The sequence below is a fragment of the Passer domesticus genome, chromosome 4, assembly GCF_036417665.1.
Source record: "Passer domesticus isolate bPasDom1 chromosome 4, bPasDom1.hap1, whole genome shotgun sequence".
In the NCBI taxonomy this organism is placed as follows: Eukaryota; Metazoa; Chordata; class Aves; order Passeriformes; family Passeridae; genus Passer; species Passer domesticus.
This window is the reverse complement of record NC_087477.1, coordinates 15,111,764-15,137,754: the sequence shown is the minus strand read 5'-3', so window position 1 is coordinate 15,137,754 and position 25,991 is coordinate 15,111,764. Positions and strand designations below refer to the sequence as shown.

General features: G+C 41.5%; 3 protein-coding genes across 7 annotated transcripts in view; 2 read left to right on the top strand and 1 right to left on the bottom strand.

Moving 5' to 3' along the window:
* The window catches only part of LOC135298577 (ras association domain-containing protein 6-like), a 73,403-nt gene that overhangs the window by 33,614 nt on the left and 13,798 nt on the right, over positions 1–25,991 (bottom strand). For all 5 annotated transcript variants that reach the window (XM_064416314.1, XM_064416315.1, XM_064416313.1 and 2 more), the window contains one exon: positions 15,030–15,109. The gene's annotated coding sequence lies outside the window, so the exon portion shown is untranslated. The remainder of the gene's footprint in view (positions 1–15,029; positions 15,110–25,991) is intronic.
* LOC135298579 (interleukin-8-like) lies at positions 13,119–14,565 on the top strand. Its single transcript, XM_064416318.1, has 3 exons — positions 13,119–13,296; positions 13,469–13,604; positions 14,402–14,565. Exons 1-3 carry the CDS (start codon positions 13,233–13,235, stop codon positions 14,487–14,489), a joined length of 288 nt encoding a protein of 95 aa, XP_064272388.1. The 5' UTR covers positions 13,119–13,232; the 3' UTR covers positions 14,490–14,565.
* On the top strand, positions 18,055–20,703 carry LOC135299917 (interleukin-8-like). The gene is made up of 4 exons (XM_064419307.1): positions 18,055–18,133; positions 18,782–18,920; positions 19,882–19,965; positions 20,628–20,703. The coding sequence occupies exons 1-4, from the start codon at positions 18,070–18,072 to the stop codon at positions 20,701–20,703; spliced, it is 363 nt and encodes a 120-aa protein (XP_064275377.1). The 5' UTR covers positions 18,055–18,069.

Here is a 25,991-nt window from a genome sequence, read left to right as displayed (position 1 = left end):
TTCACTGACAACACTTCTGGTGGTTATCAATGTGCCGTGCTATTGTATTGTACCTTGTTCAAAAATAAATACCAGACCAAAATGTATGGGAAAACACTGAATTTCATTGTGTGTGATGTCAGGAGGAACTACTTCTTCATTCTCTTTTTTGCTAGAGTAGTAAAAACCATTTCCCAGGAAAAAAAAAAGTGCAGTAGCTAGTAATAGTAAAGACCTGCCTCTATGTAACACCTCTCACTTAGGGCCATGAATGAATTTAGTCTTAAACTTCCCCATTAGTGACTGAAGTATTATTAATAAAAACCTAAAAAACAGAGAAAACCATGGACAAGGGTTTTTCCAAAGGCTGACATGAAAGTGAGTACTCCAGATTCAGATATACCTGGTTTACAAAAGGAAGAGAAGGTTCACTGAAAATCACACCATGTTCAGGCTTTCAGAAAAACCAAAAGCATTTGCAGCCAACAACTGCACCAGGAAGCAAACTAGGTAATTTCTGCCACCACTGCCAAGGGACAGAAGATCCAGTCTAGAACAAGCACATGTGATTTAAAATTGTTTCTCACTGAGCAAGGAACCTCACATAGGAAAGTAGTAAAGGCTGGTTTGCATTGAGGCATATCTTTAAGACAATTAAGAAATAAAAATAAAAATCAGAGATGCGTGTCTAAATCTCAGCTGTCATTTAAAGATGAAAGGCCAAGAGATCCAGAAAAGTATTTTTTTATGTGCTGTAACTTGAAGGAAATCTTCTGTATTTTACCTTTGCTGTTTCAGAAACTATTAAGATTTGAGTTTTATTTCTGTGCAGAGGACTTAGGAAAAAATCAGACATGAAGAAAGGTCACAGAAGGTATCACAAGCTGAAGATTGTTTGCAGTCTGTAGCTGAAGGAAGTTGAAGAAGGACAGTCCACTGAGTCTTCTCTTCCTTCAGTATTTCCAGCTAAATCCTTCCATGACCCCTCAAACTCCTCTAGCAATTTACCCTCATTGAGTCTTGGGACCTCTCCATGCATTCCCTCTTGTCCACGGGCCCAGAAGCTCATTTAAGCTTGGGCTTTGGCAATTTTCGTGCTTTTGAGGCTTTGTTGGAGGAGTTCTTGTGTTGGGTCCAGCCTCAGCTTTGAGTTTGCCCGGCCATGGATGGCACTGACCCGGGTGCCTGCCCTGTCACTTGTTTTTCTGGCTGGACGTGGGACTTGCCTCGTTGTCCTGACTTTACTGCCGATGTAGGCTCTTGGTTGGACCCAGGTCTGCCAGGATCTCCTTGCTCAGGCTCTGTGGGAAGGAGTCTGGGCAGTGGGGTGCCTGGCCAGCCTGCTGGGTTCGGGTGCTTGGCTCCCCATGCCTTAGGGAGCAGCTGGTCCTTCCTGGGCCCCAATATCCACCTGCCAGGACTTGCCCACTTGCTGCAAACTTGAGCACTGACTCCTGGTAGTATTTCCTGGGTGCTCTCTCACTGAAGGTACAAAATCATTTGAAAATAAATATGGAAAAATTTAAATATTATTATTTATTTAAGAGCAGGAGAGACACATAAAGGTGCTTTCAAGTGGATGCTCTGAATCCAGTTCTGCTGCAAGTAGAACATTCTCAGTTGGTACCCTGCAATAGCATCCCCTTCTTACTGGTGTCTGGCCACCTAATGCTTCATCCTGGACCTTTTAAAGTGAAATACTAAATGATCAGATGCTTATTATATTCACCTCTTTCACACCTCCTGAAACAGAGCCATTAAACCTTTGAAGCCCAAAGAATGATGAATGATGCCCACAAGAAAGGAATGCCTCACATGCCAACAGGAAGTCTCGACAGTGTTTTTTACTTTGGGGATCTTGTTAATGCATGTGAGATGGGAGGAAAATTATCAGATTACAGAAGAGGAAAGTGGGTCAGGGAAATCACCTCAGTGACTTCAGTGGGGTGAATAAGACCCTTGCAATCCCCAACAATGTGTTAGGACAGATAATGGAGAAGAGAAATAAATCATGCAAATCCTTCATTAAAGGATTGATACCTGTGTCAGCTTCAAGCAGGAAATTTAGCTTTCAGGTGGTGTCAGTAACAGACACTACTAGGAAAACAAAATGGGCTGCGTTGAAACCAGTGTGTCACTGGTGGCTAAATTTCCTGGCTCTAAGGTGTGGAATGAATTGATAATCCACCTCAAATCCTTTATCCTGTGGTAGTTTATTTGTTTTTGAAATGTGTTGAGGGTGAAATATGTTGCTTGAGTCCTTTCCAAAGGATTATAAGGCAGACCTGTCCCAGAAACAAAGAAAGCAAGACACTATTTTTCTGAGTGATTTTCAGATTTACATTATTTCTTTTTAAAGGGTTAAAGTGCCTGAAACATTAAAGATAAGATTATGTACCCATAATTTGTATTGTTTCACACAAAACATACAGAATAAAGTTGATGTTTCTTTCAAAGCTGTTCTAAATCCATACTTCCAAGTATCTTGGTAACTCCCAAACCCTACTTTTGAAAGGAAGAAAACCCAGTATCACTTGCATTGTCTGAGGTCTGAACTACTTGTGTTTGAGAATTGTGCCAATTCCTTATTTAATCCAAGTAATTCATGGCAATCCTCTACTCCTGGTTGTTCCTTTGTTTTTTTTTTGTTTTTAATGCATATATATGCATATAAATATAAAAATATTAATAATGAAGTTCTCAAGGCTGCTAACTTTTCTCCATACTGTATATTTTAGTGTTTCTTTTTCTGAATCTCTAGAAATTATTCTGAAAGACCCAGTAACTTAAACTCATCCCCTGGTAGACAGGCACCTTCAATCTGTGCAGCCATGTAATTGTGTTGAGGAGAAGTCAGGCACAAAAAACAAAACTTTGATCTTCAGCAGTAATTAATTTGCTCTGGCAGGACTTTGAGGATGACAGTCTCGTCTTTGATGAGAACTTGGCAAATCCTGGCTTAATCAACTATCCCAGAGTCACAAACCTCTGCTCCAAAGCCAAGAGCTGCACTGAAATCTCTGCAGCTCCAGGATAACACTTTAGGCATGTGCTTGTCTTTTCCCTGAGTTATCCATCTTCCAAATCATGTGCATGCTATAAATATAATTTACCTGCTGATTTTGTCTTGGGTTGTCCTCATAATTTTCTTTCACGACAGACTTGTCTAAAGTGGAAAATTCCAAGTGGGTCCATGCAGTACATTGTATTGCAAGGACTGCATCCACTGCAGTCCTTTCACAGGCACACTTGGAAAGTAAAATACTGAAATTCTCTTCATTATTGCTTTCCCAGATACCCAATGACTTCAACTGTAATTAAAAAATGTGCAAAACCAGGCCATTTATTCAATGGAACATCTTTAAATGTGAAAGGCCAGACTGTTAACTTGCCTGAGGAAAGTTAGCATCATGTTCCATGCTAGAAATTAAGCATTTCACAAAGTGATTTCACATCCTTGGGTTGAGCCTTAGGGAAAATTCCTGCTCCCGAGCAGGATGATGTCCTGCTCTCCTGAGAGAGGGGCCACCACATCTCCTCCGAAATGATGCTGTCCAACGTGTGTGTGTGCCACCAGGGCAGAGGTGATGCCACACACAGGGCTCCCGGGATGACACCACAATACCAGGACATTGCGACACCATGCGGGGAGGATTTGGTTGTCTTGCTGGAACTCATTACCAAGTTCCTGCCTCCAAGAAGAGGAATGACATGAAAATGCCCTTTGGATGTCCCAGCAATGAATCACTTTGAAATGGGTGATGGCTGGCTCACAGGTTTGAGGATGAGGCCCTGAAAAACAGCAAAGCTGCAATGTACTGGCCTTTTGCAACAACAGCTCCTGTGCCTCCAGCCTGCTTGTTCTCCCTCTGCACCATCACAGTTGCAGGCAGCACCATGCTGCAGCTGCAGTGCTCCAGCTGGGATAGAAGATGTGCACTGGAAGTCATCCCAGTATGGTCTGACTGCTTCCTGAGCAGCACTGAGTGCTTCATACCCTCGCTGGCTGCTGCTGAGGTTCATGGATCCAGCATGCTGTCAGAGAGATCCACATTTCTTTAATTCACACCCACTGCTCTTAGCAGGAAGAGCAAACGTGACCCAACTTGTCATGAAATGAAGTGACCTATATGTTAGTAAGGCTAGTTCTGTGATAAAAATGGCATTATACCTTGAAATTCCATTGTGTTGTATAGTTAAAATTCATGGTGACTTGGTTCATAAAGGCTGTAGAGTCATTGCCACTAATCTTTCAGATATTTTCTGCCAGCTAACACAATGTCTCTGATGCTGCATGCGTTGGATCACAGTAAATAATTTTCCAGGCTGTGCTGTTACACTAATTGAGACACACAGTTTTGGGGAAGCCACTCGGATGGTTTTATTTCTTTTCCAGTCCTGGCCTCCTCTTTCCACTTTTGCAGCGCAGCTTTTGCACCATCTCCCCAGTTATTTCAGCACCGATATCCTAGAGTCAGATTATAAAATGGACCCCCTCAAAAGAAGAAGAATCACACTAAAAGCAAAATGACCAGCCCTGAAATGAAGGAAACCTGTCTGTAATGCCGGGCACCTCAGAAATCTCAGCCCATCCTATTCCCAGATCTCAAAGTCAGCCCCAAAAGTCCTCCATTGAAAATCCACTGTGACTGCATATTAAGGAGAACCACTATTCCTTTCTGGGTTAATCTATGGAAAACATAGTGAAACAGCACAATACCTGTAGATTGAGAACCATCTTTGATTCAGAGAAGAAAAAAAGACAAGCAAATAAAGGAGGACTCTGAGGAACTCACAATGGTGTAACATAACTTCCCTTAATGCTCTGCTTAAAGAATAAAATGTGATTTTTGGTGTCTTCAGAAGGGAGGCAATTAGTTGTCTGAACTTCTGCCACTTGGATTATGTTTCTTACAGTCAAAACATCACATAAGTACTCAAAAAATGTGTTTAAAAATTAAATTGCTTTGCTGTTGTGCCTTCTGCTCCAGACACATGCTTTGCATCTGGAATTTCTTTTGGTAAGTGATTACCATTATGTTTGGCATTTCCTTTTGGAATAGGCTGTGAAAAGGATAGGACATGCAGTGGCTTATGCAGAATTGCAAGGATTACTTTCAGAGTGCTCTGGGATGAGTTCAGACCATGACACACAACTTTGTAAACAGGGATCACAAAACACCCAGTCCAGAAAGTACATGGTGAAAAATTCTACTGTGACAGAAGGCTTTGGACAGGATCTGACTGTCCATCATGGCAAGATTGTTTACACCAGAGCAACAAAGGATACAGCGGCTTTTTCATTCTGAGTGTGTGTTTCAGGGCTTTGAAAGTCGATAAACGGAGCCTATCTCGAAAGAGGATGTAAAAGACAAAAAAATTTAATGAGGCTGCACAAACAGACTCCAGAACTCGTTTTCTGCTTCCTGTCCAATTCTGTACCTTAAAACTGAAGATTTATTACTTGGAGTTTATAATAAGTGGGCTGTAATTTGAAGTGTGATCTGTAGCTATCTCCCACACCTCTATAATGTACTTCAGGAACTTGTGTGAAAGGTGAACAGTGACGTTCAAGCCAACAAGTGAACATCCTGCTCATCTTGCAACATAAGCTGGAAGGAAATTGTTTTCAAACTTTAGTGAAGTAACCATCCTTTGATCAAAACCACTGTCACATCGCTCTCACTAAAGTGCAAACCAAATCCTGGTGTGCTAATGATTGTGAACCACCACTGCTACAGGCCTGGCAATTACTGTTTAAGGCACTATTGCCTGAAAACTCTTTGTGTCCCAGCTGTAGGAGCTTCCTAGGCCTGCTGTGCTCGTGCAGACTTTTGTCACTTGTCACACTCCACGTGCAACCAGCACCAAAGGTGCACTCAGCACAAGAGTAACAGTGAAGCTCCTGTGCAGTGGGAGAAGCGTTGGAGCTGCCAAATGTCTCAGATAGAACTGTAAAACTAGAATACATGGGGAAAACCTTTTCAGGAGAGAATCTTTAAAACCTCATATAAGCCAAAAAGTAGATGAAGCATGACGTCTAACCAAGAAGAAATGCTCCTAGGTGTCTTGCATTTCATATTTACTCTCTGACAGTCCATGAGAAACTCTTCTGGAGGACATTTTAGCAGCCAAGGAGCTTCTGTCCTCTAAAGCTGCAAAAACAATGGGGGTTTTGCAGGAGAAATAGAAATGTCCTCTGAAGAATATGTGTGATTGATGGGATGAACCTTATGAAAGGCTGCCAGCTGGCATGCAGTCACACATGCCACTTCAGAAATGAAAATGATAAAACAGTGGCTGGCATCAAAGCTCATAATGACTGTCAGCAGTTTCCAAGCTCTCTGGTGGTTATTGCACTTCAGAGGAATGGGGAAGGGATATGGTTTTCTGTGGGTGTTTAAACATTCGGCTCCATGCCCTGTGCTCATAATGGATAGTTTCCTGATTAATTGTACAGGGATTGGATACCTCAACTGGTTGGACCTAACAAACAGGTATTGTCAGACCTTCGGGAAAAAGGTGCTGGGGAAAATCAAACTGCCTGCTGTAGGTTTGTATCCGTGATCTACATGAGATATTCAGATGTTTGGGTTTGGTATCGACCGCTGAAGTTCTGTGTCACACAGCAATGCAGCTCTTTATGGTAAATAAAAGTGGGTCAATTCCTGGGTTCTAATCATATTCCTACCTCTAAGAGGAAATCAACTCTGTGCTGAAAGTAGAAGAAACAGTGACATACAAGAGTCATTTCCAGTATGTCATTTCCACATTTCATTGAATCCAAACGACAAATACTTTTCCTCAAATGAAGAGGAGGATATGTCTTTGATGCAAAGAGAATCCAAGCCCAGAAACAGCAAACACTGAGCCCCAATACTGAAGCGAGGGTAGAGTGGGAATGGCAGAAGGAAAGTAGAACTTTTCAAAGTTCAGAACACACCTTAGGAACTGCTAAAGGTATAAACACACTTGCAGTTCTAACTGTGGCTGTCCAAGCCAGCTCAGATCTTGCCTGATGGTGGTTTGGTAAATATCAGGCCCAGAGACATAAGTCAGTCATACAGAGATAGGATCTACCTCTGATGAAGAAGATTGATCTGGGTGGGAAGTGATTACAAATCACTACTTTAAAATGTCCAGTCATTTTCTTCTGCAGAGTTAAAGATTAGCTTCATCCTTTTCTCCCAAAACACCTGGGTGAATTGCAAATGCATAGGAATTTAGTGTGCAGAGAAGATATGATTCAGTGTATAAGTACCAAGATAGTTAGGCAGAGATTTACACTCCTGAACAATGGTATTTTAAATATTAAGTTCACAAAATCCAAGATACTTTATACCCATATAGTGGTGCTTTCCAAAAGTGCTGTAATTCTTCAGGCAATCTACAGAGGCTTAAAGCAATATGAATTCTGTCTTTATACTACTAGGCTTTTAAAAATCTAGAGAGCTACTTGTGAGTGCTTGGAAAAAATCCAAGGTGCAAGTTCCTAAACTCTTCCTGTCACACAAGTATTCTGGTTTGCTGTTACATACCTGTGAGGAATGGGAGAAGGCAAACAGGTCACACCTGAAGCATTTGTTTGACCTGCTGCTAACTCATGATCAGTGTTACAAAATTCACTGGAGTTAAAGGAAGTTCTCTATGGCAGGAATTCCCAACAAATCAATATAATGTAAATTATTCCCTGGGGTTTTCTGTTTCATATGGGAATGAAACAACACAAAATGAAGGAAAGAAGAGGAAAATGCAGTGGCAAGAAAAATTGGTTTGATTTCCCTGTAAATCGTTACCTTCCAGCACAGTGTTCCCAAGCAGGAGAAGTAGATGTTGGAATTTGAGGCCAATGCACCCTCTTTGTCTCCTCATAGCTGTTGTGCTTTGCACCATCTCAGTGCCTGTGAGTTCAGGACCTTGTTATCTTTGGATCTACATCCAGTGCTGAGGTGTGACTCCACTGATTTTAATTGATTCCCCATTTACACCAGTAAGGGGGCGATTAGAATTGCAATGCCCATGGAATGTACCCTAGAGTTACTAATTCTTCTTTGCTTCAATTCTTGAAAATTCGATATCTTTGGAAAAGCTGTCATTATTTTATCCTTCCCTCCCAAGCAGGTAAACCCTAGAACACTGGCTTCTAGTTGTGGGGCAGATGAGGGGATGTAGGCTGTCAAAGAGGAGGCTGGGGAGTAAGGAAGGGGGCATAAGCAAGTGCTACTCCCAAGGATTTTCTCCAGTCCTTTCCCTGTTCTCAGCTACTCTTCCTGCTCAGTCCTGGAAGTCTTGGCTTTGTCACACTGAATAAAATATTTTTCTGAGTAACTCTTTTGTTCATGTATTGTATCATACCATTAGGTTTTCAGTTACATATGATGATTAATGAAAAAAGGCATCTATATAATAGGAAAGACAATACATGGTGATACCATGTATTGCAATACTGGAAAGTCCCTGAGTAATCCTACTGCAATTAGGTTTCTTTTTCTTAAAAATGCAATTAATGCAATTAAACTGGTCTCTTTTTTCCTTTGATGAAGTTGCTGTATGCTGAGTAGCTTGAATACCCTGACAATGTTTCAGGCAGCATTCTGTCCATTTCTTCTTTTTATTTTTCTTTTTTTTTTTTTTTCTCAATACTACTTCCCTTTCTGGAGATGATTTCATTTCCTATGCAGTTACTACATACATGGGAAAAACCCAGGAATATACAAAGACAGATATTTTCCATCAAACTCAATCAGTAAATGGCTTTTGTCGTATTGTGAATCTGCCACAGAGCACAGAAAGGAAGAACTGCAATTCTGGAGTCCTTCAAAGTGCTGAAAAACGTGAATCAAATTCTGAGTAAACCACAAATACTCTGCTGGAAGCTCAGGGAGTGCTGAAGCAAGGCTCAGCATCTCCATTAGTGAATTTTAGATGTGCAGCTGCAAGCATGGAATATTAAATGCACAGCACCAGGACCTAGAAGAGCCAGCAGGATGAACACTGGGAAATCAACCTGGCTGACAGAAAATTCGGGAGAGAGAGAAAGAAGTGCTAGCAAGGACTTCAGGTGTGTGATATAATTGTGTATTCCTGCAGCAGCTGCTGGTGCAGCAGGGACATCCACGTGCCATGTGCTCTCGAGACAGAGCTCCAAGGCACCTCACCTGCCTCTGAACCAAAGATCTCATCAGCAGGGCAGGTGGAAAAAAACATTCACCAGCAAGGATGTTGCAACTGTGCTTCTCTGCAGCAACAATCACGGGCTGCACGGAAAATACAGGAATAGGGATCATCATCTCCTGTGCTCTGAGGAAGTACTACTGTGGTTCAGCAGAGCTCTGCCTCTCATCCTCGTTCTCAGAAGACTGTGCAATTTTATGACTAATTAAACTCCTTTCTTAAACCACTGGCACAGTGACCTTTGTAACACCTGCCCAGTGTAGGACTGATTTGACAAAGACCCTCCACTCCATATCCAGCACTTCTAGAAATGAACAAATGTGATTTCCATTTTTTTAAATGAGGGTAAATATCAACTACAAACATCAACTGAAAGGAGGCAGCCACACAAATTTCAGCGAGCCTCTTCTGAGATGGAGGGCTCAGCAAAACAAGTTAAGCTTGCAGAATTGCACATTAACTAAACAAAAGAGAATTAATATTTTTGCACAGGACTGATCAGACATTGCAGAAGCTCATAGAAGACAGACACCAAAAATTAATCTCATGGTTACATTTCTAATTACAGCCCTTTATTCTATATTTTTCATGTAAAAGTCATTCAGCGTGAAAGCTGGCAAACTTAAAATCTTGTGGAGTTTGTTGATATCTAATTAAGAATTATTAGTAGGGAAAGATGTAGAGTTATGGCATCTGTAACTATAATGAATTCTTTGTTTGGCCATCTCAAGTCAGCCAGTTTGCCTCAGGAAAGGTTCAGAGTAGAGACCATCTCACTGCCAAAACACAGATGAAACTAAAGATCCCAAACGCCAGGAAAATACCACAAAGATGTTGAAGAATTTTCCTATTGCAGATCAAAAATATCAAGAGATTTTGCATACAGAGTCACAGAAGTGTAAGAAATTAAGAGGAAAATTTTGCCTAAAGGAAATGTAAAGCGAAACAGGACTACCCTTTCCTGTGGAACCCAACATTCTTTCAAAAAACCCCATCAGGTCACATGGACTGACTCAGCTGCTCAGCAATTTTTAAATCATCTTTTACATGTTTGGATGTAAAATTCCAGGCATAAGGCAGAATTACTAAAGATAGTAGTGAACAGTCATTGAGGGAAATGAGGACAGGGCAGTCAAGGATCCCCCCAGGGGAAAGGAATTCCTCACTGTTCATGTGGGCATAAGGAAATGTAAATTTCCTGGGCACTCAAGTCAGAGAAGGGCAGGAACACACAGAAAATTATCTGAGAAACTGTAGTGTTTTCATACCTCAGCCTCTCTCCTGCCCTTTGTTTTCTATAGTATAACTGATGTGGAAGCCTTGATTAGTGGAATTACTGAATCCTACGCCTATTGTAGCACCTGCAGTTTGTTCTGAACTAATCCTGCAAATACCAGTTTGCCATGGGTTTTGGACAGGGACTGCTGGACCACACACCAGTGTCAGAAGTTGACACAGGACAGCCTGCATTCCTGTGTGTCATACACTGCTGATAAGGATCAGTACTCAGAAATCTTATCGCTTGGTAGCTGTTAAGGCACTCTCCTGCCAAGAAAATGGAAGCTTCTCAATAGCTGTATTCATGACCCTTATGACAAAAAGGTGTTTATACAGCTGAAGGGTATCAGATATCGTTTATGACACACGTATTTAAGGCTTAGCAATGGCTCTCTTCAGTCAGAGTGTGTGTGAGCCTGAATTCCAGCAGCTCTTAATTCACCCACCTCACATCTCCCAGACAAGGCCCTTTTAGATCAGTTGGAACAACAGCTGCTGTCTTTGGCCCAAATCACACAGTTTACAATAAAACTTGTGACCTTTTCATTCAGAGTTCATCTCTTCTGACTTCTCTCTGGTAATCACAGGAGAGAATTTATCTCTGTGGACTGTGAGTTTTTTGCAGGCCAGTCCTGAGCACTCTGCTCCCTACATCGTAGATTACAAGTCACAGCACAGTCTCCAGAACAGTACTCAGCTGTCCCACTGCTCCATGTCAAGACTTGTAATGCTGTAATCTGTCTCTGATAGACTCACAACACCTAAGCCCTTTCTTTATATTTGAGTAAAACACACAGAGCCACAAACATCTGGTCTGTCTGGACCAAGAAAGCAGAAATCATGCTTCCTTAAAACCAAACAGGCAGAAGGTTTTGCACAAAGAGGAGGAAGGATAAAAGCTTCATTGCATATAGAGCCCAGAAAGAATAACTTTTTACTTGGGATACAGACAATAATTTGTGAAATTAAACAGGAATAACGATTTATTGGAAATATTTGGGAAAAAAATCCACACTCATTAGGCCCTGCAATTCATCCTTCCATTTTCTCCTTGTATGCAGGCCAGAAGACTTTTCCATTCATGCTCTAGCTTGCATTTCTGTAAACAGCTTGCTGTGCATGGAAATAGTGTATGAAGAGAAAATAAAAAGTCCAGAGTTAGGAACAAACAACTCAGTCTGCTGGACAGGACAGCACCTAGAAAAAGAGGTTGACCTGGAGCCATGATAAAGGCCTACAGAAGTATGAAGCCAGTGGAAATCAGGGATAAGGATCAATATCTGCTTCTTGTTATCCTGTAAAAGAATCAGGAGGCAGCAAATGAAACCAGAATCAGACTGCTAGGGTTAAGTCTCAAAGACACTTAGTATTCTCTCACACATTCCTAGACACCTGCTGATTGCCATGGTTGAAGAGCACAATCCCTAGGCAGACCTCAGGTCAGACAAGTAGGGGCTGTGGTGAAGGGTTTATCTGGTTATCTGTTAGCTAATCCAGCTGTATTTTCTGCAAGCTGTAAAGTGACAGGGAAACTGCATACTTAATTCCATAGCTTCTGGAATAGCTACTGTTCAGATCATGTGCTATAAGGCAATTTATAAACTACAGACAATGATAGATAAGGTAATAGTAACTGGAATTCAGTCTGGCCTATGTAAATCTCTGAGACCTTCATGATCAGTCAGAGCAAAATAACCTACATTCATTCATATTTGGCCCTATGCTTTATTCCTTTGACTTCCCCATTACCTGGCAGAGGAACAATAATGGCAGTCCTTAATGTTTAACCCAAATAAGGTCAAGTTGTATTATAGCATTTGTCTCTACTGTTAAAAGAAATGGTTGAACCCCTCTGACTTCTTCTGAATAATTCTTCTTCATGATCCCATCTTCAGTTTTCTTTATTTTCATCATAATCAGAAGAAATTTTCTCTTTACAGGGTCAAATTTAAATTTGCAAAAGTGCCTCACTTTATTTCAGAAGCAGAATCCTACAGCAGCTCTTAGAATTTTCCTTTGCCCAAATTCAAAGCAGCAAATAACTAGGAAGTTTTTGCTTCAAAAGAAGCAGTCATCCTAAAAAAATTAATCCACCTTAGGTAGACAAAGCAACTCATTGTATCATATTTACATATTCTGTGTGTTTTCAATGATACTACACAGTCTCAGTGGTACTGTTGCTTATTTCAGTGAAACTAGATTCAAATTCATCAAAAGAATACTGTAAATATTTCTGCTAAACTTAGCATATAAAAAAGGGGTCTTTTAAATGTACACGAATATAAGGACATGGAGAGCAAGTATCTATAACTTCTAGAATTATTGGCTCTTATTTCTGTCATGTCTTAAAACAGAAAAAATAATACTGAAGTCCAAGGACACAGAGATAGAAAATCACAGAGCAAATGCCTTTGAACTGTGGTAGAAAGTCACAAGGAGGACAAAACTAGAGATTAAAATTATTCCAAGAAATTACAACCTCTATACAGACTGCACACAGCTCAGTACAGGGCAACTCTACGTGTCTTTACCTCATAAAGTGCTTTCTATTAATGAGAAGCAGTTTTGTGGTCATGAAGGGAAAGGGGCTTCCCCGCTCACCTGTGACTCAGTGCTCAGCAGCATCTCGCAGGTTTGGAGTTTCCCAAACCCCCGTGATGCCGGAGTGCCCCGGCTGGCCCAGGCAGGATATAAACACAGCCTGTCCCAGAGCACAGGCACTTGACACCCCGGGATCTGCCAGAGCTCACCCCACCACAGAACCAGGCCCAGGCCACACGAGGAAGACACGCTCTTGCATCATGGCTGGCAAGACTGTGGCTGCTGTGCTGATCCTGCTCCTGATCTCAGCACTTGGAACACAAGGTAAAGAAACCCTTCCTCAAGCGCTGCTGACCAATGGCCAGAGCAAATGCTGATGGAGAGACACTGTGCTGTCTTACCAGTGCAGCAAAGGACTCTCCTAATGTTCAGCAAAAAACCCAAGTTGTGCTTCCTGTGGAAGTAGTGAACTACTCCACCTTTTTTTGTTTGCCAGGTGAGGCAGTGCCACGCTCGGCCATAGAACTCCGGTGCCAGTGCATAAGCACCCATTCCAGGTTCATCCATCCCAAGTTCATCCAAAACGTGAACCTCACTCCCAGCGGACCTCACTGCAAGAATGTTGAAGTCATGTAAGTGTTTTGCAAAACCCTCCTGATTACTTAACAAGGAGGAAGCAGATTTTGCTCTCGATCGGCTGTAAGTGTTCCGTGAGCAGCGTGAGCTGCTGGCAGAAGCAGCTGCTCAGAAAGCAGAACAACACCATTCCCTGCTCCTGCAGAGGATGTGCTACGTGTTGGGAGCTGAGTGTTGTTTTCCCAGTCTCTACTTTTTGAACACATGCAATATTTTGACCTAAATTTGCAGTCATCAGGCAGCAAATAACTTCCTAAAACTCTGAATTCCACTGGCTTGTGAAAAAGCATGGAGCCATGTTGAGCAAGAGATAAAAGCATAATTTTTAAGGGCTAGGTCAAAAAAATGATCACACTTCTGCTCAAGTCAATGAAAAAATCCTACCATTAGCGCACAGATCATTCCAGTTGCATTCCAGAACTTTTTCTGTAAGTAACCAAGTTCCTATGGACTGGTAGTTCCTCTGGACTGGGCAGTACAATTTCTGAATCGAGATGGAAAGATTTAACTCTTCAGTGAAAGAACGACACCAATACAAAGCCAGTTGGGGGGAAAAGGCAGTTTTGAAAAGAGGGAGAGTCCTGCAGATGGTTTAATGCATCAAACAAACAGATATGAGAAGATACCAAACCAGTGAAAAATATTCCTTTATGTTAGGCTACAGCCTCGGTTTATGCAGCTTCAAGTGTAACACGTCAGTCTATGCCTAGAATGTTGTTATTATGAGAGAAAGGTGGCATTGCCTTGGATTTCACTAAGCAGCCCTTTTCCCATCCTTTCTTTCCTGTTGCAGAGCTACCCTGAGAGATGGCAGAGAAGTGTGCCTGGAGCCCAGTGCTCCCTGGGTGAAGCTGATCATCAAGGCAATTCTGGACAAGTGAGTAATTTCTCCTCAATAATCACAGCTTATTGAAAACCGGTATTTTAATTGAACTACCAAACACAGGCGGGTGTGAAGTGCTCCAAAACTCTGTCTCCTCGGGCAGTTATTACCTTCTGTGTTTGCTAATTGTGACAAACACTGTGATTGCTTTGAGCCTTAATTACAGCATTAGCTATTGAAGCCTTACTGTGCCACACGTCTCTGGGAAGGTTACCTTCCTTTCCCTTAAGGCACAAGCGTTTTGAAAACCTGCAGCACAACTGCTCAGAAAATCTGAGCATTAACTGACTGGTTTTCTCATGCTTGCAGTGGCAGAAAGCAGCAAGCAGTTTTTCAAACAACTGGCACATAGATAAATGGGGGGAAAATCAGGCTCCAGTTGTGAAGTGAAGCATCAAACTATGGAAATTCACTGCTGTTGAATCATCTGGGGAATGTTATGACATACCAGTGTCCCTTGGGTTCTATCACAGCTTTTCAGGGTCTTGGGCACAGAAGCACAAAGTGGTGGATTTCAGCTGACACCAGCAAGTCTTACCTGTTGTATGGTTGATTTTTAATAACTTCTTTTCCCATCTTCTTTCTTTCTAGGGCCAACACCAAACCTGAGACAATGTCCTAAAACAAAGAAGAAAAGTGTCCTGACTCCTCCAGCGAGGCAAAAATAGGGCAGACACTCACCCAGTTTCTGACAGCTCACCTCCTCCTGCCTCCTACATTCACAATGTCACAGCATTTAGAATATGGATTCCCTGGTTTGTAGTTAGTTGACAACAATACTTTTAGTCTTTTAAACTGGTCTCATCATGTAGGAAAGAAACCACAGTCACCTCAACAAGAAGGCAGGAAAAATAGTTTATGAAGGAATATGGGGATGATTCTGGAATAATTTTTGCTAAACACAGCTGGAACAGTGCAGTGCATGCCCAGTGGAGCTTTCACTAAATGATTCATTTCCTTTGTGCTAACAGTTTAGGAAAAGACCAGCAACAACTTCTCCCCAGCAAAGCATGGACAAGTAACTTCAACTGCACCTGGGTCACTGCCACTCACAGTGGGCTACTGGGTGAGGAGGGGAGCTTCCAGAATTAACGTGTCAAAATTATGGTACATCAGGTTTTGTGTCACCATTTTCAAGATATTATTTATTGTGAATGAGTGTTGTGAAGGTATAAACATATATTTCAATGCCATCTTTTGCCTAGAAAAAACCTCACTTTATTTATTTATAGAATAATATTTATTTATTTATTTATTTATTTATTGAAGATTTTTATGTTTACCTACCTAATAAATGCTTGTTGAAATGTTTTCACTTTAGTATTGTTTGTTATTAATTTCCTTGTTGGAACAGAGAACTGATAAAAAGAGGAAGGATTTTCTTTCAGTTTGTATCACATAAAGTGTTCCACGAAGGGCAAGGCATGGGGATCTGAGTTGTAGGGGCCAGCGAATTGAAACAGCATATTACTGCCTCTGTAAAGTGTAGATTATTAGAGGAATTATGACAACTATCTACTTTCTTCCTCTTTCTTGTCAGACTCAGTGTTTTCAGAAGTCTGGACCATACAATTCCCAGATAGTAATGAACAAGTACTGGTTGTCACAGAAATCACAAGGCCATAGCAGTGTGGTGCTCTGACAGAAGAGCACCTGAGAACATGGCAATGAACAAGGGTTTTCATCAGCTTAAAGAAACAGGGAAATCTGATAAACATTAAGGAAGTCACTGAATGCATCCTCCCTAATTCCAGTTAGGAGGGAGGACTACATCAGAGGAAATCCTAAGAAACAGAGCTCCAATTATGTGGCCTTATATCTACCTGTAGCAGAGCAATTAACAGAGGAATGTTGAAAGTCAAGCAGCAAACACTTGGGAAGTGGGAAAGTTGAGCAAATATTTTGATATTTGTTTAGGTTTGGTCTTTTCCGACAAGGAGCCACTCCATTCTGCACAATCAGCTCATGTTTGCTCATGGTGCAAGACATAAAGGGAGTTTTTGGCAGTGGTTGAGCAAGTTCTTGTACAAGAGGACAACTATTGTGACGACACTTTCCTCCCTGTCCCCATATTTGCCCCCGTCCCACTGCACAGCATTGTACAGCCTGCTAGACCTCAGAATGCAAAGGAGTCAAGGTTTCTCAAGGAGACAGGTTTTGTTCAGACTTGTCGTACAAGTCTAAGCCTTCCTGTTAATAATCCTGAGGGATTTTTATAAGATATCTTCTTTCAGAGATGTAATTTGGAGATAAGGATGTCGCAAGTATCAGCCAAGAATGGGGAGAGGTTGGGAAAGACCACTTGCCATAAAAATCTGGGTGTATCCTAAAGGACTGGCATCAGCTTTAGTGTAATGCAGATACACATAACCTTTGCCACCAGCAAAATCCCAGTCAAGTTACTGGGAGCTGAGCCACAGCTGAGAAAGGGCTTTTCTCATCAGTTCTTCTGTCCAAAATGTCAGCAATGGCTGCACTTGTAGGACCCTGGGCAGAGCATCTGCACCTTCCTCCATAGGCTCATTGGTGAGACGCAATTCCAAGGGTAAAAATTACTGCATATCACATCCCCCTTCTGTGTGCAGTCACAGAATACCTTCCTTAGAATCACAACAATCATTTTCATGCTTCCAAAAATGTGGTTTGGTGCTCTTGGAGACTGCTAAGTGAAACACTGTGGCTGACTTGGTGTTTACCTTCACCAGACTGGGCTGCTCTTCCTTGTCAGTAGAAGTCATTTATGACATGTGTTTATCTGCTGTCTTAAACACCTGTGATTATTCTAAATGCATGAGGTTAGAAAGAAAAACAAGCAACTTCCTAAGTGTTTATTTTAACTAAGTATCATTACAGCCCTTACTGCTAGATACTTTCTCCTTTCATATTATGGACAGATTAAAGTTTCAGAAGAGCTTAAGTGACTTTGGTGATGATGCCTCAGTCATTTTAAGCTCATCATTTCCTGCTTAATGAGTAGAGAGACTTCTCAGCACAAAGTATCTAAATCCCTTTAGCCAAATTGAAAAAGACAAAATCCTTTCAGAGAGTAAGAGAAGAAGAGTTGAGTCTTGTCTTAATAAAACACTGACTAAATAACTTTATCTGATTCGTATCAAAATATAGTGTGAAGACTGGCATGAAAATTTCTTGTATTTATGCTGTGTAAATGTTTTTTGCACAAGGCACTTAAGCATGATGCTGGACAGACATTCTATATTCACAGAGGAGGGAAAAAGTCTCTTTATTTTGGCTCAGAGAGATGTCTGAGTGCAAGCTTAGCGTTGTTGGCTAAAGCCAATATCCCATGAAGAAGTGCAAACAGAAAGCGATGGATAACAACAACGATTTAAAGAATAATTGAAAATATACAGCAGCAAAAGATAGGGAAGTTTGAAGTGCCACTGAACGGACTGCACAGAGGTTTGGGTTTCTTATGCAACACTCTCATGTGTTAGGAAACCTGTGTGTGCAGAACCCACCTCTCAGCACTCAGGCTGTTGGGAGTGCACCTTTCAGGTATAAAACCTGATGGGAAACAGCACCAGAACAGGACCTCTGTCAAGAAAACATGCACAGCAATGGATGGCAAATCTGTTGCTGTCACTTTGGTTCTCTACTTGGTCTCAATGGCAGGGTCAGAAGGTAAGAAAATTATTTCTTAAAAACCATGTAAGCAATTAATAAGTATACGCATGCAAATGCAAGTGGGCTTATGCTATGTCCATGATGATTTTTTGCAAGAGAAGTGCATCCTCAGTAAACTGTCATTCAGAAGTAAAAAGGATCATTTGTACCTGTGAGGATGCTGTGGATAGATGTTTCCAGGAGTAAAAGACGCTTCTGTGTGCAAATGAATTTATTCCTATGCCACACAATATGCTTGTCTCTAGATTTAAAAAGTGCTTGAATTAAAACAGGACATTTCTCCCTAAATATGTCCATACATATCTTTTTTACAAATGACAATTTTATCCTTTTTGCAATTTTATTCTTGGTAGGCAGGTTGGTGACAGAGCAAGAATTATTTGCAAGAAAGAATAAGGAATACGAGCAGATGATTATGGCAGAAACGTAGCAATCCAAGTTTAAATTCAAATGCACCTGCACACCAACAGCTCTGAAAAGTCAGCTGCTGTGTTGTGCAGATGCAGTGACTTTTATCTCAGCAGCCAGCAAATCAGAGTGTCTGAGAAGGAAGAATGAGGCCACAGGAGAGAATACAGTTTGTTTCAGGGGAGCAAATAAAGGTGCTGTTCATGGACCTAGAGATAACAGAATTTTGTTCCACAGGTAAGGCCTTGGAGGAGACAGATGAAAGAGGCTCCCAATGCCAGTGCATAAGCACTCATTCCAAGTTCATCCCTCCCAAGACTATTCAGGATGTGAGGTTGAGCCAAAGAGGACCTCACTGCAAACATGTGGAAATCATGTGAGCACTTTTCCTAAACAGCACCTTGCTTCCTACAGGAGGAACTGATCCAGCATTTCTCATCCTATTTACTCATGTACTTTGAGTGGCAGGATGGTTCCCTAGCAAAGCCTCAGAGACATCAAGTATCAGGAATGAGGCCTTATGTCCAAAGGAATAAGCTCATTCACAGCCAGTGTTACAAGCAGCTTCCAGAGAGTATTTTAATTCTCTTTCTGTCATCTTACTTAGGAACAACATTAGAGGGGAGAATCAGATTCCCACAACACAGAGCACAATTAATAACTTAGACATTGAAGAATCAATCAAAGATACAAACTGGGTCCTCTTGACATGGATCAAAACAATTTCCTCTGACTTGGCCTGCATGTGACAAGGTTTGAAAGGCCCCAAGTTATTTCCTGTTTCAGAATTTCACACGGAACATTTCCCTGTGAGAGGAGTGGGGAATTAGGATTATACTCCATGTGGCTACAAAACAAAAGATACAGTAGGCTTCATTTAAAACCACTCCTGGAACTAGTCACAGGAACCAGGGCAGTGCAGTCAGGAAACAGAAGGGCTCAGTCAGGCTTTTATGCTTTCACTATGGTTTCTTAAGCAAATAATGGTTGTACAATTATACCCTCTGTGCAGCACTGCATGGCATCCCGTTCTACCTCACTAGGAACTGGTAATTTAAGCCAGGCTTGGTTAGAAAAAACAACTTTTCATGATAATTAAGTTCCCGAAAAATCTTCTAAAGTATGGCCAGGTAGAGAACTGAAACCAAATAGAAAATCCATTAGGCTCATTATAAGATTATAGCATAAACACCTGTACTGACATAATTCACAAAAACCCCCAAACACATAAGAAAAAACAAACAGGTTCTTCACCTACTGGCTAAGAGAAATTCCAGCCATTAGGAGAAGTGTGAGGGACACACCTGGCCTTAACTCCTCTGCTCCTTTCTCGGCAGAGCTACGCTGAGGGATGGCAGGGAAGTGTGCGTGGAGCCCGCTGCGCCCTGGATCCGGCTCACTGTAAAGGCTCTGCTGGCCAGGTGAGCTGTTCCCTTTCCTACAACACCTGCACTTCAGAGCTCGTTTTAGAAGGCTACTTAAATTCTTGGCGTGCAAATGTTCATCCTCTTCAGGCATAGGTAATTCTTTCCATCAGTTCTCTCTAAAGCAATATTTCTACATGCCTGAGGAGTGAAACAGTTTCCTTTGATATCTTCCTGGTGTGTTAAACCACCCAAAGGGCCATGGCTGTGATACCCCTAAACCTCTGCTGAGAGACAGCACATTTTGTGTGTTTGACATCTCCAAAAATCCAGGTCTCAAAACTCACTTCCTCTTTCTAGGTATAATTCAGACATACAGCATTTCCAAGAGCTTTCACTCCTATAGACGGGGATGGTCAAATCCCTACTTCGCACACAGGCAGATGGAAGTTCTTTCTGTTGAAGCAGTTCATGCAGGAGCTGTTTTGGGGTTCTTTTGTTTGGTTGGTTTTTTTTTTCTTTGCACAAATCTCAATTGGTTGGTAAATAAGTAAAAGTAAGTAAGTTGGTTGATAAATAGTAAAAATAAGTAATTGGTTGGTAAATAGTAAAAATAAGTAATTAAAGATTGGTCAGCGCTTACTGATCTCCCTTAGCTTGTATTAATAGTAATCGTTTCTTTAATTTCTGAATTCACTTTGTACTTAATGGCATTACAGGGCCAGGGACACTGTTGAGTCACCAGTCAAAGAAAAGTCAAGGAAGAATAAACCTTGGATTTCTGCAAGGTCATGAAATGAGAGAAAACATTGCTGCTGAGAATTCCATGATTTCTGATGAGAATGGCCCCTCTGCTACATCACTACAATTGATTATTTTTCTTTCCCTGAGATGGTTGCTGATTCATGTTATTTTCTTTGCTGTCGCTCTTTCTAAACTTCTCTCTGTGATAGATCAAGGAGTTCAATGTTAATGAAAGTGTTTAAGTGTTGTAAGGATGAGAATAAACAAGATGAAGTTACTTACCCCTAAATGGCCTGACTTAAACAGAGGCAGAATGGATAGAATAAGCAAACACATGAAAAAGCACATAATAAAGAAACATCTGTGTAGCTTTGAAGGAAGCAATCTCTCATGCACTTGTTGCAGTTGTTTGAAGGTGAAAACAAGGCAGGATGGATGGATGTGGCAGGTCTCACAGGTAGAGTCAGACTGCCTTTCTGAAATCCTTTCACAGCCCTCACTAAACGTTGGAAATAATAAGGCTAAGAAATATGTCTTGGAAATGCACAAGTAACAGGTGAGTACACAGAGATGAAGGGCAGAATGAAACGATCAATTTTCATTGATAAAGAGACATCACCCACGGATTCTTACAACCACCTTCTGTGGGGTCCTGTTAGCTTTGGCTGCCTCACGTGGGATCTGGGAAGGTCATTTGTCATGAGCTGAGGTACTCTGGTGATGCTAAATGATGATGTAAAAACAAGGCTCATCTATAAAGAATTGCAGAAGGACCTTGGGAGAGTCACTGATTAGACAACAAACTACCAGGTGAAATTCCCTGCAGGAAGTAGCCAAAGTGATCGACACAGGAAAAAAATTGCAAAGCTCCTACAGAAGTAAAACATTCTAGGCAGACCATCAGCACACAGGGGAGAGATCTCGGTGCTGGGTGTGTGATAGGAATATCAGATCAGGAATGAAGAGTGGTTGTAAGTGACTAAATGGGATTGACTGGGTGTAAGGGAGGTGCCAGCAAGCCCAGGCTGACACCTAAAATACCTCCTGTCTCATCAACAGTTCCAAGTCACTGTAAGCCTCGGGGTAAAGACCGGGAGCTCATGGCTTTCAGAAGGGAGCAGCTAAAAATAGAGAGACTACATCACCCTTGTTACTTCTATTTGTTGTGCTGCAGTTTCTGCACTCACAGACAGGAAGATGCAGGCAGAGAGACACACATGCACATATATACCAAGAGAAGTTTAGAAGTCATATTTCCAAATGAAAGAGCACATTATTTACTTCAATATAACAGAAAGTATTAGGTCCATTTTTTTCTCTCATGTTAGCTCACAAATTTGTCTGAGTAGGAATGGACCCAGAAAGATCATCAAGTCTCATCATCAACTCTTAGCAAAAGGCCAACATGGGGGTTGAACCTGTGACCCTGGTATTGAGCACCATGTTCTATCTGACACCCTAATAGACCACATTTATTGTTACATAAAAGGGTTTTGCAGCTTACATATTTATTCTGTGTTGTTTTTCCAGGATCCAGGGCAATGCATATATGGCTGAACATTAATGTTGATGTGTCAATTCCCACTGATTTATTGTTAATTTCTTTCTACAGTCAAAAAGATGTTTTGTCTTAGTGATTTGCTGTTTATGGCTGGCCATATAAATCTGATTTCTGATTCTACCAGCACTCATCAAACTAGACACACATGGTGAGAGTGATGGAGGACTCAAAAATGCCGTGAGTGCCCTGTGGGATTCAGTCTTGTGAGCCCCAGGTGGGCAGTGGGGTTTGAAGTTGGACCCCCAGCAGCCCCCTCCCCGAAGCAGCTCTGGACTCAGATGTGACTGAACACATCCTCTGTTCCTTCCTGCTGCCCCAGCACCAAGTTTTGGTGAGCAGCAAGGTTTTACCTGTCCATCAGCTGGAGATCCATTGGATCATCAAATTTACATATTACAGCTGTTACACCAAACAGATCTCATTATGAGAGTTAGAGATGAAGGCGTGATGTGTCTTATGGCCACTGACCACTTCTAATTTAATCAAAAGTTCCTGGCACAAACTTCTTCAAACTCACCATGTATTTCCTCCTGCCACTTCCATGACTTGCACAGTCAGAAAATGCCTCTGGCTGAGCTGATGAGAGGCAAATGCAAGATAAATATATGCAATATTAATATGTTATATAAATATAATAATAAATGAAGCCTTATAGGGCAGGTAAAGTCCAGGTGCTGGTGCCTTACAACTCTCTAGGTGGACTTAATATCTCTTCTGTTCATACCATGCAGATAAATTTTATTTGTAGTATGTGTATTTGTTAATATTTTCTAGTATTTTATGTTAACACTACAGGCGATACTAGTGCATCCTTTTCTTTTACTACTTTATACCTTATATTAATATTTTCAATGCATTTTCATGTTGACTTGGAGCAAATTAAACATTTCACGTAATCCACAACAATTTTTAAGTAGAAGCTACAATACAGAATTGAGTCTTTTCAAGCAGAGCTGAAAAGCATATCAAAAATGAATATGCAGTAACATACTACTGTTTTTATAAATACATATATTAAAAGGCATAACAACCTACTTTGTGATTCCAGAGGGATTCAGGAAAGTCCAGCACTTACTGTGATCTGACTAAGGCTACATAACCATCTATATTTAAACACTGACGTTTGAAAAACCCCACAAGCTGACCTAAGCCTTTCTCCTCTCCTTGCTATCACTTCCTCCTATAGCAATTCTGATATCTAGCAGATATTTTGCTTGTTATGTGTCTGCTCCCTAACCTTTGCCTCATTGCAGACTTCCACAAGTGTTTGCACAACACCGGGCGCAGCTTCTGAGCAGCGGAAGCGATTATTTCCCAGCTCTTGTATTTGTCCCTTCAGCCCTCTGCAGCTCAAGTGGAATGGCAGCTGAATGCCAAGGCCCTTGTGGGGAAAAGGGGGTGGTTTCAGAAGCCAGAGTGAGATTTTCCCTGGGTACAAGAGTAGCTGGAACAGAGAACACACAGGAGGCAGGAGCTGGCAGACCAGCAGCATCCTCATTCCAGCAAAAGGTTGGCCTCCTGGGCCTCTGGGTCTTGTGTGCACAACTTCTCAAGGGAGAGGATGGAATTTGCCTAAAACAAGGCAGATTCTTAATTTTCTCAGGGTAAATTTATCAGCCCAGGAGCTGGAGCATTCCTCTGGACCTGGAGTGACTCAAACCAGTAATGGACTGAAGCTCAGCCTCAGTAGACCTGAAGCCCCCTTATTGTGTCCCTAGTGCAGGGGCATCCTTTGCTACATGCAAAGATTAACGGGTCCCAGGCAAGATCCTAAAAGATGCCCTTTTGACTTTTGTGCTCACTAGACAAGCTGATGAGTCACGCCAAACCACTAGTTTCCACCCTGCAACATGGGGAACACAAGCCTGCCTTAGAACATAGGCACGGGAGGTATTTGCTTCCTTTTCAGCAGTCTTTCAGTAGTCAGACTGTTGTGTAAGCGTTGTTTTGTTCACTGCCAGCGTGGTTTTTACAGGGTTTAGCATGGAAGGTCTCTGCTCGCGGCAGTATCAGCTCACTCACTGACGCGATCCTTCCAAAGGAGCAGCAATTCCAGTTGCACAAGTCATCTCTGATGGCTGGCAGGGAAACGAGCTGCCAGAATTCCATAATGGATTTGCAGTTGTCATGACAAAAGCCTGGATGAGATCCTGGGCATGGTGCTGAAGGGATCCAGGGAGAGCTTGGGTGAAACATGGCACTCCCAGAAACACAGCTTAGGAGTGCCTGGCCTTTGGGCTTGATCTCGTGCTTCGATGTTCTCACACCTCAAACTGTCTCTCTTACTCTCCCTTCACACAGTCCCAATGAAACTGTAACTTTGGTGAAAAAGTGCAGGGATTTATATTCCATTACAAACTTCCTGCTCTTTTAGACAGATACTCACTCCTAGTTCAGGGGCAGGGCTCATCATAGGTGGAGCAGGCTCTTGGCTTCACTTCTGCCCTGGGAATTTCTGCAGATCCGTTACTGCCACAGGCAGGAAATAGCTGAGCCTGGTGGTCAGGAGCACAAGCACTCACTGATTTCACTTGGGGATTTGAAGGGGAATTCTCTTTTATTTCCTCAGGTATTAATAACATTTCAGCACACACCAATATTATATAATAAGTCTGCAAGTAGTAACTAAGAAAAGTGTGATCTCTAATCAAATGTTAATTTAACCTCCGTGTGTGTGCATACATATATGGAGACACAGAGAGAACTCAAAAGAAAGAACTTGAAAAAATGCCAGCAAAATCTTCCAAGTAAATTCGTTAAAACTCCAAGATCTACAATGTGGCACCAGTGAAACCACACATTAATATAATACAACGTATTCATCATACTAGAATATAAACAATAAAACACAACCCTCTGTTCCCAGCAAAGCCCTCTCCTGGTTCACACCTTCAGAGAAGTAAATGTATTTTTGATTGAAGTTCTCTAAGAGACACAGCTAAGTAGCAGCACCATCAGGAGTCAGAATCAGTATCTTTTGTCAACTAAATACTCAGTAAGAGGTAGGAGAGACAAAGATGCTGGATCTTTTCCTGGGACAGCCCATACAGCGATAGGACACAAATGAATTTTTATCACTAAGTTCCTTTTATCAAGTTAATGACAAGGAATTCATTTTATCAAGTTAATGACAGGAATTTTATCAAGTTAATGACAGGAAACTACAATAAATTATGGGCAAACTATTCCATTCTTACTGTAAATAAACTGCAATGCTTTACATGCCAAAGATGATTGAGTTTTTGTGAAGTCTCCAAATTTGGGGAGAAGTACTTTGTTCAATCCACAGATCCCAAAACCACAAAACTTTGAATTTGAAGACAACAAGCAGCAAAAGTCATCATATCAGAAGGACTGTGTTTTTACTGCACTGAAACAGAAGGCTTTCTCCTAATCACACACATTCCAGCTGGATTTGAAAATACAGATCTTAATTCAAGCAAAAGTTCAGCATTTGACCCCATCCTCCCTTGGATTTGTCTCCCTTGCAAGGTGCTATCCCCAGCCACAGCAAATAGAAGCTCAGCATTCATACAACAACGATCCCTAACAGAAAACTCTGTACAGTGTCATAATTCTCACTCTTGTGTCCCTTTGCTAGAAACTAGGGTTGCTGTCACTGAAAAAGATGTCAGAAAAGACTTATTAAAAATGTCTGGACTTGTAGAGGAAACAAAATCATTTATGTTCAGCTGTTTAGTTTGTTTGTAAAGCTTCCTCTGTTTATCATCCATTAACATGTGTAACATGAAAAGTACCAGCATGATTTTCAAATCCA

What these genes read in the sequence shown, in the direction of transcription:
- LOC135298579 (XM_064416318.1), top strand. Translation starts at nt 13,233, where the DNA reads ATGGCTGGCAAGACTGTGGCTGCTGTGCTGATCCTGCTCCTGATCTCA. An exon ending in CTCAGCACTTGGAACACAAG is followed by an intron (nt 13,297 to 13,468) that starts GTAAAGAAACCC and finishes TTTGTTTGCCAG; the next exon opens with GTGAGGCAGTGCCACGCTCG. An exon ending in TGCAAGAATGTTGAAGTCAT is followed by an intron (nt 13,605 to 14,401) that starts GTAAGTGTTTTG and finishes TTCCTGTTGCAG; the next exon opens with AGCTACCCTGAGAGATGGCA.
- LOC135299917 (XM_064419307.1), top strand. Translation starts at nt 18,070, where the DNA reads ATGGATGGCAAATCTGTTGCTGTCACTTTGGTTCTCTACTTGGTCTCA. An exon ending in TGCAAACATGTGGAAATCAT is followed by an intron (nt 18,921 to 19,881) that starts GTGAGCACTTTT and finishes CTTTCTCGGCAG; the next exon opens with AGCTACGCTGAGGGATGGCA. An exon ending in GTAAAGGCTCTGCTGGCCAG is followed by an intron (nt 19,966 to 20,627) that starts GTGAGCTGTTCC and finishes ATGGCATTACAG; the next exon opens with GGCCAGGGACACTGTTGAGT.